The sequence below is a fragment of the Xyrauchen texanus genome, chromosome 6 (assembly GCF_025860055.1).
Source record: "Xyrauchen texanus isolate HMW12.3.18 chromosome 6, RBS_HiC_50CHRs, whole genome shotgun sequence".
In the NCBI taxonomy this organism is placed as follows: domain Eukaryota; kingdom Metazoa; phylum Chordata; class Actinopteri; order Cypriniformes; family Catostomidae; genus Xyrauchen; species Xyrauchen texanus.
This window is the reverse complement of record NC_068281.1, coordinates 9,694,915-9,704,872: the sequence shown is the minus strand read 5'-3', so window position 1 is coordinate 9,704,872 and position 9,958 is coordinate 9,694,915. Positions and strand designations below refer to the sequence as shown.

General features: G+C 38.7%; 1 protein-coding gene across 2 annotated transcripts in view; it reads right to left on the bottom strand.

The window, feature by feature from the left end:
- Positions 1-236: 236 nt before the first annotated feature.
- Positions 237-9,958, bottom strand: part of LOC127645422 (zinc finger E-box-binding homeobox 1-like) — a 32,959-nt gene continuing 23,237 nt past the window's right edge. For both annotated transcript variants that reach the window (XM_052129034.1, XM_052129035.1), the window contains exons 6-9: positions 6,238-7,943; positions 4,768-5,424; positions 4,087-4,249; positions 237-3,566 (exon numbers count right to left, since the gene is read on the bottom strand). In XM_052129034.1, coding sequence (XP_051984994.1) covers positions 2,992-3,566; positions 4,087-4,249; positions 4,768-5,424; positions 6,238-7,943 — 3,101 coding nt within the window. In that variant the 3' untranslated portion in view covers positions 237-2,991. The remainder of the gene's footprint in view (positions 3,567-4,086; positions 4,250-4,767; positions 5,425-6,237; positions 7,944-9,958) is intronic.

The window sequence follows — 9,958 nt, the reverse complement described above, 5'->3', positions numbered from 1 at the left end:
TTCAGGTTCATACTTTAACGGTAAGTGTTTTTCTCTAAACATGACATTTGTTAGTTTCTACAAACTGAGGGAAGAGTGGAAAATATGAATCGAAGATAATCGACATCATGTCACAGATCAGTGTTGAGCAACTGTGTATTTTGTGAAGATTTAGAAATAACATTAACGGCTAAATATTGATCATGTGTTCATTAAATCTGTTAAAGACTTAAGTCATTTAAGAAACAACCTGGTGCTTCACTTCATTTTATTTTATGGGGAATCATAAAAAGAAACAAAGGAAGAAAAATACTACAAATTATGGATTTGTAGTATATACCACATCAACTTGTGGAAAATGTGACATTTACATACAATGCAAAAGTTGGCACAAATGAAAACAAATGTAGATAAAATGGGTTGACTCATTTTGGTTTCAGAATGATCATTTCAACACCAGTACAACAACAACAATTCATGCTCTTCATCACAGGTTTAAGGGTCAGTTAATTACTGTGAAGCAGTTGAAAAAGTTCAGGGTTTAACTTAACTGGCCATGGTTGCCAATGGGATCGAATTATGTCCTTTAGGCTTGCTCTGTGATAGTTTAAAATTGCTTGAAATTGTTAAACTAATACTTTCAAGTTCAGCTTTATATACTGTATATCAGGGTTTAAACTCCTTCGTGGCACTGAGATTAACTCTAAAATATATAATTGTGTTAAACTACAGAATTGTGTATTACACACGTAATAAATAAAGCAATACAAAAATAAGACATATATAAAAAGGTTCTTAAAACAAAAAAAAAATTTGTCAATGACAATAATACTGATGGTAAAATCAGACACAATTCATACACATGCATACACAAAAAAGGATAAACAATTAGAAATACATTGAAATTAATAATACTGTTTACACAATCACCTAAAACATTTTAATTCTTTATGCCTCGACCAAGTGCTGCTTTCTTCATGCACTCCTCTAACCAAAGAGAGATATTTTATTTCCTATTCTTACTAGTGTGTCTCTCTTTTGCAATCATTTTACATACTGTGCATATTTGACTGCTGTATACAATCCTGAACCCAGTTGTAGTTTGTTGAAATAATTCTTTAGCTTTCTATTTGATTTGCAATTGATTACTTTAAGCAATTCGTTTTATTATATGGTTTCAAATATAAGAATAATACTAAGTTGTCTAAAGCAGAAAATGATTGTAATTCTGAATGAAAATTTGTTGGCAATACTTGGCTTGATTAAAAAAAAAATCTAATAGTGTGAACAACATGTACTGCTTGATTCACAAATCACTAAAACGTCTTAACAATGAGAGCGCAATATGCCACTCTTAGTAAGATGGTGTGCAATTCTGATTAAAACAGGTTGGGTTTGAAATTTGACATATATATACATCTAAAAGTAGGTTGCTGCATTTGACCAGTTTTGACATTTTATCTTATATAAGTTCTTGGCCAGCAGACTAAAAGTCTAGATTGTCCGGTCTGAATGTGGAGCACTATGTTAACGTTGGTGAATGGCACTTACAGCTTGGCGGTCTTGAATAAGGCTGTGGGTGTGCAGTTCCTTAGACTCTAAGGCTTAGAGCATCTTCTATGAGCACAGACTGACACATTACAACAAAAATCCACACAAAGGTAATTGAAATGACATACATGAAACTTTGAGGTTGAAACAACAAACTCTTTTCCCTGACTGAATTGTTTTTCGTTGTATCTTATGATGTCATGATTAAAAAAAGAAAAGGAAACTTCACAATGAAAACCGTCAAACTGTTAAAGATCCATCCTTAGTTTCTTTTCATAAAAAAAACACACTTACTGACACATATTTTGGAGTGCTTGTTACAAATGCATTAGTAAAATGAGTAGCTTGTTACAAGTGAGTTTAAATGCCAGTTAATAAATCATTAAATGGCAAAAAGCATTCCTATGAAGATCTCTGTAATTAATGATTTGTTTGATTTATTTTTTTCAATTATTTCTTTACCTTTTATAGATGAGCTCTTAATAGTGAAGTGCAATCTAATTTCCTTCATTAGGCAATCAAATGGGAAAACAAGAGGCTAACAAGACTTGCCTGATTAACAAAATAATAATACTGAATGGTATCTTAAACTCGAGGCATTAAGTATCTGTGGGTGAATCTCACAAAGAAATGTCTGGTTCACATTGCACCCTAATTAAGAGAACAAATGTAAGAAATAAAGATTAAGCTTATTTTTTAGGGTATTTGTGATATTTTCTTGACAATTAAGTACATTTCACCCTCCAATTGTCATTACTGTAATGCAAAACTGAATCACAAATCTCATTCTCGTTTAGAGATGAGCACGAGTAATCGAGTAATTGTTCTGTGCCAACTAGTTGACTATTTAAAACGCAACTTGAATATCACAAATTGTTTGAGTATTTTACTAAATGTATATATTTTTTTACATTACAGTAGACTTCTGACTGATCGGACGGGGAGTGTGCTTTATTGTCATGAAAACGTCACATTGCAAAAAATGAAAAAAACTTTTTTTTGTGAGATTCATCCCTATAAGTAAACCAGTTATACCTGCCGTGCAGAATTTAGTTTTGTTTCTCAAAACTTTAAAATACTTATTTCGTAAACTTCATTGGCAATATAAAGATATATAAATCTGACTGTTCATACAATAAAACAAGAGTGCAACACAAAACACTGTTAAATCGACATACCTGGGGCGGTTCAGTAACAAAACTAAAGTAAAACGGCCAACTTGTGAGTCCTAAGATGTCTAGTCGTGTTGGGAGTTTTTTTTTTCTTTCTGTTTTTCCTTGATATATTTAAATCCTTTTTTTTATTTTATTTTTTTTTAACAAGGAAAATATTGTTTGTAAATCAGGCACACCTGGGTTTTACACACAGTAAAGAGCTGAGACACAGCAACCGACGATTGGAAGTTTATGATGAAAAGGACATTCTCTCTTTCATTAGTCCTACATCGATGAATGCTCTCCTTCAGTCATTTTGTTGCTCCTCTGTTGTCATCTCTGAGTTCTCTTCATAGTAAGTAAGATTTCTGTCCTCCTCTGCATTGCCTGACACCTCCTTTGATTCCTCGGTTTCCATGGCATCCTCAGTTTCCACGGTTTCCCACACTTCTTCCAGCAAAGTGTCAAAATCTCCAGGCTCCACCTCCATTTCTCCTTTATCAGTCTCGTGTTCCTCGTGCCTGCCGTCCTGGTCTTCCTCATATTCCTCTCCTACTCTAACCACCCGTATATCACTCATGTCCAGACCAGAGTAATCCACCTCTTCTTCCTCCTCTTCTCCGTCGCTCGCTCTCTCATCAGAGTCAAGCTGAGAGGTAGGTGTGGAGGTGCTGTTTTGTCCTGGCGGCTCATAGGTGTCTCTCTTGCAGTAGGAGTATCTGTGGTTCATGTGCTGAGAATAAGACCCAGAGTGTGAGAACCGTTTCCCACACTTATCACACTGGTAGGGCTTCTCTCCGGAGTGCAGTCGTGTGTGCTCGATCAGGTGGTGCTTGTGTTTAAAAGCCTTTTTGCAGATGAAACACGCATGAGGTCGCTTACCTGGGAACGGTAATAATGATGGTGAAGTTGATAAGCAATAACAGCAAAATTTCCCCACAAAAAGTGCACTCGAATTGTAGAAATGAACAAGTACAATGGCCCCAAGAAGTATTTTTGGGACTTTCAAAATGTTTCATGACATTGCATTAGATACCAATCATCAAATCTAGTGGCATCGGCAAACAACTGATGCTAGAATTGTTCTTGAACTAGAAGTAACTTCACTTTTAGATGTTTTGCAGTTACTTTTAGACAACTCATCCCAAGGTAATTTTTAGTGGATGCATGAAGTCAGTAGTTCATCCTCAAGTAGCAATGAAAACTTAAGGTTAACTGACTTCATACATACACAGAAAATGATTGAGGCTGTCATTCTACCTAACATCTCCTTTTTGTTTTACGAAATAAAGAAGTGCATGGGTTTGGAACAGCATGACATTCATATATTTTAAAGTGTCTAAATACATTTAGGGGGGGACTGTAAATCATGTGTAGTGCATGTTTGCTGTGTTTTACATACCTGTGTGTTCATACTTGTGTCGTAGCAGTGAGCTGCTCTTTTGGAAGATTTTGTCACACAGATCACAAGCATAAAGACCGGTCTTCCTTTTCTTCGCAAGAGGTGCATCTTCATCAGTCTGGTCATCTACCCCTGACACACAGTCAGAAGCAGTGTCTGCCACCTGAGGGCGACAAGATCAAAGGGGGAGAGTGAAATATTTTGTAAAAGCATAACTTTGTTAAAGGAATAGTTTGCCAAATAATAATTCTGTCATTTACTTCCTTTAAGTTGTTCTAAACCCGTATTACTTTCTTTTTTCTGAGGAACACAAAATAAGAAGGCAGAATGTTAGCCTCAGTCCCCATACACTTTCATTGCATGGGAAGAAGATGCAAAGAAAGTCAATGGTGTCTAAGGCTAATATTCTGCCTTACATCTCTTATTGTATTCTATAGTATGTAACACCCTGTCTACACCAGATGCGAGCAATGTTGCATTGCAATGCCTTGAGGCTGTCTACACTGGATGTGTCGAAATGAACGTTTTAAACCATCCATTTGTAAGGTTGGCAGGATTAGTGCCAGCACGTGCAGTGTGAAATTGAACGGAGCATTTTAGACAGGGTATTAGAAAGAAAGTCATTGGTTTGGAACAATAGGAACTATCACTTTAATATATGTGTTTATTTGATGTCCTTACCTTACAGTTGTTGAGTATCACCATCCCGTTTGTGTCTGCCGAGGCATAGTCCGTTGTCTTGACATTAGAGTTGTTGCTATAGGTGTAGGTGAGCTGAGGGATGAGGATGGTTTGTTTGTTGGTGGAGAGTGTAGTTCCGATGCACGGAACACCGTTTGGATCTGCTATTGCAACCAGTGTTTGCAATGGCGATGTCATAATGTTTAATGGACCCGTGCCGGTCTGCGTCACATAGATGGTGTTGCTTGGCAACGATTGTTTCTTGAGGGCGGTCAGGTTGAGTGGCTCACTTTGGTTGGAGATTGGCTGCTTAGTGGCGGTGATGGCATGTGTAGAGATGGACTTGGGGATCGAGAGGTCCAGCGGCTCACACTGCAACTCCTCCTCTACGTCTTCTGTCTTTACAATGACAAGATCATCAGTGGAGACATCGGTTGCAGAATCAGGTGAAGCTGCACTGAGGGTTGCATTTTGTGTGTCTGTTAAAGTGTCATCAAGAGGTTGAGTAGGAGTGCAGGTGTCTTGGGTTGTGTTCTTTTCTTGAGACGCATCAGACGGATCACATGGGGTGTTTTCACATGGGGTGTTTTCACATGGGGTGTTTTCACATGGGGTGTTTTCGCATGGGGTGATTTCACATAGGGTGTTGTCCTTTGTCTGGCGAGAAATCAGGACATTGTTTAGTTTTGGAACATTATTGTTTGAAGGCTAGTTAGTGACCACCACCTTAGAATAATTTTGTTACCGTTTAGGATGTCAAAAGCAAAAACTTGTAAGTGGACTTACAATAAATAAATACAATACAATAAAGTGGACTAATGTTACAATAAACACAAACTCATGAACTTGTCTTTAAAGGCCATTTCAAACTGCACCGACAGACACCGACCAACGCAGACAATAACCAACATTAATTTAAGTCGGCCGTTGGATTTAGAATGTTGGAAACATAAAGGTTATGTTCATTCACCAGGGAACAAAAAGTAATTTTCTGTTGATTGAGAACAGAATAACAACAATACTTAATTTAATGAACTAATGCTTTATTTTGTGTCATTTATCATTATAAAACCTTACTTTAAAATTCTAAAAGCATTGCATTGGATGAAGTTGGAAATACAAATCTCTCTAATTCGTCCATCACATTTTTGACATCCGTTTTTCTGGATTTTTTTGTTGTTATTCTGTCTCTCACTGTTCAAATTAACCTACCATTAAAATGAAAGACTGATCATTTCTTTGTCAGTGGGCAAATGTACAAAATCAGCAGGGGATCAAATACTTTTTTCCCTCACTGTAGTTAAGTAATGTTAACAAATACAAACTTGTTGTAGTGTTACCAATGTTTTTATTACTGATTGTTTACTTAATTGTGAAATACTCTGAAGACTGCATGCCATACGTGTTTTAATTAAATGCATTTACCACCCTACCATAGATGAAGTTGAACAAAATGTGTTTTGTACTTACATGTTGGCTGTTTTTCAGGTTGCTTGCAGCCTTAAGCAAAATCTTCTTGGAACGCATCTTCTGGTACCACTTGCAGACAGCCTCTAGAGGCAGCTTAACTGACTTGGCAACCTGAGACAGCTGCTCCTCAGTGGGATTAGGGTCCTGACTATAGGCCTTCAGGAGAGGAAGGAGGCGCTCTGCTGCTCCACTCTTATCCTTATCAAGTAGAGAGGACAGAGAGATCGTTTTAGGCGACCCCTTGGTGTCACCGTTCAGAGAGTCAAAGAGTTTAAGTTTGCTTGGGCCACTTTCACAAAGCAAACAACTTGCGTAGTTATGGAAATTGTCTCCACACACAACACGGTTGTGAACTGTTCCAGAGTGTGAGACTGCATTATTTGTAGCTTGTTTCCCTTCCTCTTTATCTTTGTCTGTCTCCATATCTTTCTCTCCCTCCTCCTCCATTTCAGTCTCAATCTTGGAGGGAGAGTCAGGTTCAGTTTTTATTTTGATGCCCAATGATACATTGGCAGTCAGCTTTTGTTTACAATCATCAGACTTCATGGAATTCGTATTTTCTGTTGTCTCTCTCCTATCATCTTGTGGTTCAAGCGCTGTATTTGTAGTCTTTTCTGGGGATAATTTTATCTCGGTGGGCTTTGTCTCCACTGTTGGATTGCTCTGTGTGTTGGGACTGGCTATAGCTACTTGTCTAACCACTAGACTCTGTGTCCCATCTGCTCTCCTCACTAACAGTAAAGATTGCTGGGTGAGCTTTGGTTGTGACGCACGGGCTTGGACCAACCTGGCAGCCTGTGCGGAGGTTAGTCTGATGATAGACGCTGGTTTGGTGGGGTTTCCGGCTTGGACTGGTTTGATAATGTTTACCTGTGTAGGTTTTGCATTGAGTGTACTTGATGTTTGGGTTTTAGTCAAGTTGGACTGTGCTGACTGAATCTGCACTACTTTTGGCTGTGTGACATCAGAAACCATAGATTGTTCCTGAGGTGTTCCAGCTTGTGCTGCAATGGGCTGTGTCACAACAGGCTGTGTTGCATTCACTTTAAATGCATTGAGTTGTGAGTCTAATTGTGGGTTGTAGTTGATGATAATTTTGCCATTTCCTTCTTGTCCCACAAATGGCAGAGAGATGGCAGAGATCACTGGTTGCTGCTGCGTCTGCTGCTGCTGCAACATAACGGCTTGTGCCTGTGTCTGTGTCTGCACTTGGCCTAGAATTTTGGTATTCGTTCCATTTACACTGGCACTTGCCAACACCTGCTTAAGAACATTACCATCCATTGCCGCATTCAGCACATTCTGTAAGTCACTAAGATTGATGCTGATTGGCTGAACCAGCCCGACAGTGGGCACGACCAAAGTCTGCACAACACCTTGAACGTTTGTGGCGGCAACTCCATTGGTGGTGGTGTTTATAGTTGGTGTTGCTGACACCGCTTTGGGTTGATGTTCAACAGGCTCCTGTTTGATCTGCTTCAGAGGGAGTTGCTCTTGTAGAGGCTTGTTGTTAATGTCCACCTTCTCTCTCAGAAGGATGCGTGTGGGGAGAGAGATGGTCATGGCTGCTTTCACTCCAGGTGTGCAAGTTACGCTGTTGACTGCAGGGGTCCCTCCTGCACACTTCTTACTACTGATGTGAGAGCTGTAGGACCCCGAATGGGAGAAACGTTTCTGACAATTAGAGCATTCATATGGCTTCTCACCTGGACACAAGGATAAAGAGAGAATTAGCAAGATAAATGCATTGAGAAGTAAAACTTATTAAAGGAATGTTTCAGGTTAAATTCATGTTACAGAGACCGTTCACCCATAAACGAAAATTCAGTCATTGTTTACTCACCCCTGTGTTGATGTTAATCCATTTGACTTTCTGTCTTTCTTAGCACAAAGGGAGAAATTATGAAATAATGCACTGGACAGCAACGGTCAGTGAGTCGTTTCACAAAATAATACATTCAATTTTGGATTGTTTCTCACCAAACCTTAATATATGCCATCAGAACAAGGCATGATACATACAATCATTTATTAGACTTCTAAATTATACTTTTGTGTCCTTTATGAAGCTTGAAGAGGTAGTCACCATAAAGCGCCACTGCATGACATCACTAAGCACAATGTTTCGCCCCACAATATCTTCCTTTGTGTTCTTTATTTTATTTTACTTAACTTTATTGTCCACTGACATGGACATTTTTCATCAGACTTCTCACCACAATACAAAAACAATAATCACACACAAGATCTGCATGAGACCCAATTAAAATAAATACATTGTAATACGCAAAATCTCATTCAAAAATGTGTTAAGAAAAATAAAGCCATATGGTGTTATAACAACACAGGGGTGAGTAAACAATGATAAATAAAATTTTGGGGTGAACTATCACTTTAAGCTCAATCGACAGCATTTGTGGCATAATGTCGATAACCACAAAAAATTTGAATATGGCACAGTTTAAAACGTCTCTGTAATGTACATAAACTCAGTTCCCTGAGAGAAAGGGAACGAGACATTGCGTTTGTTAACGCATATGGGGAGTATCCTTCCACATGACCTAGTTGAAACCTCTCTACAATAATGCCAATATTCTAATATTAGCTATAGTGTTTGAGCCCCGGCCTTTTAGGTGCAAAGTTGTTCACACCATTCCTCACAATTTTCTGACTGAGGGAAAAGAAACGCATCGCTGGCACGATAAAAGAACTCTGAGTCTTGTAGTGCGGCCAGCATTCGCACCTTCATCTCAGGGAACTGAGGTTACGCACGTAACCGAGACATTCCCTTACGACTCAGTACACTTGACATTGCGTTAGCTAACTCATATGGGGAACAGAATCCCATCATGCCGCACTACACGACATAACCTTACAGAGAGGAAACACGATGTCTCAGTCTTGGGGGTGCGAGACGTAAGTCCTGCGTCTAATCGCTCGAAGAAATATGAGAATTTCATGTTTCGGGCAGTTTACAAGGTCTTTGTCATGTGCCATTTGTCATTTACCATCCTAAAAAGGAGATTTACTGGTTGGAGAAAATGTGTTCTTTTCACCTAGTTGACATTAGACCAGATTTTCCATGTGGCAAAGCAGCAAGTCCTCTGTGTTCACTCAGTAGTGCCTCTGATTGGCTAGTAATAACCAATCGGTGAGGTAATTCAAAACAAGCACACACCATTTATTTTCAATAGGGCGATCGCTGCATCAATACATTTTGTGAACGTGCAGGGAGCCAGAGACAGACTGAAATGATGGACTTGAAATTGATACGCAATTCCCTCGAATGCGATTCTAAATAGCCGCCTGTAACGCGGTGCAATTGGTACATAAAGTACGCGTCCTTCAGATCTATAGTTTTCGAACAGCACTGCCGAGCATTCATCTAGCGAATCTCCGCTCTCTGCCTAACAAAACAGATGAACTACATCTCCTCACCCGTACAAACAAGAACTTTTCAACCTCTGCTGCCTTGTGCTTCACAGAAACCTGGCTGAGTGAAGCCACTCCGGACAGCGCATTACATTTAATACTGTTTTTATAGTTAATTCTATGACAACTAACAGCAACAACAACCATAATCCAGTAAATAGGCAGCAGAAATTCATAGATGTGATTTTAAATATGTAGGTTTTGGGTTTGCAGAAATAAGTGAAACATTTACATATTTAGTCACACATTTACTCTAATTACAAAAGCTTTTTGTTATATATCAACAATG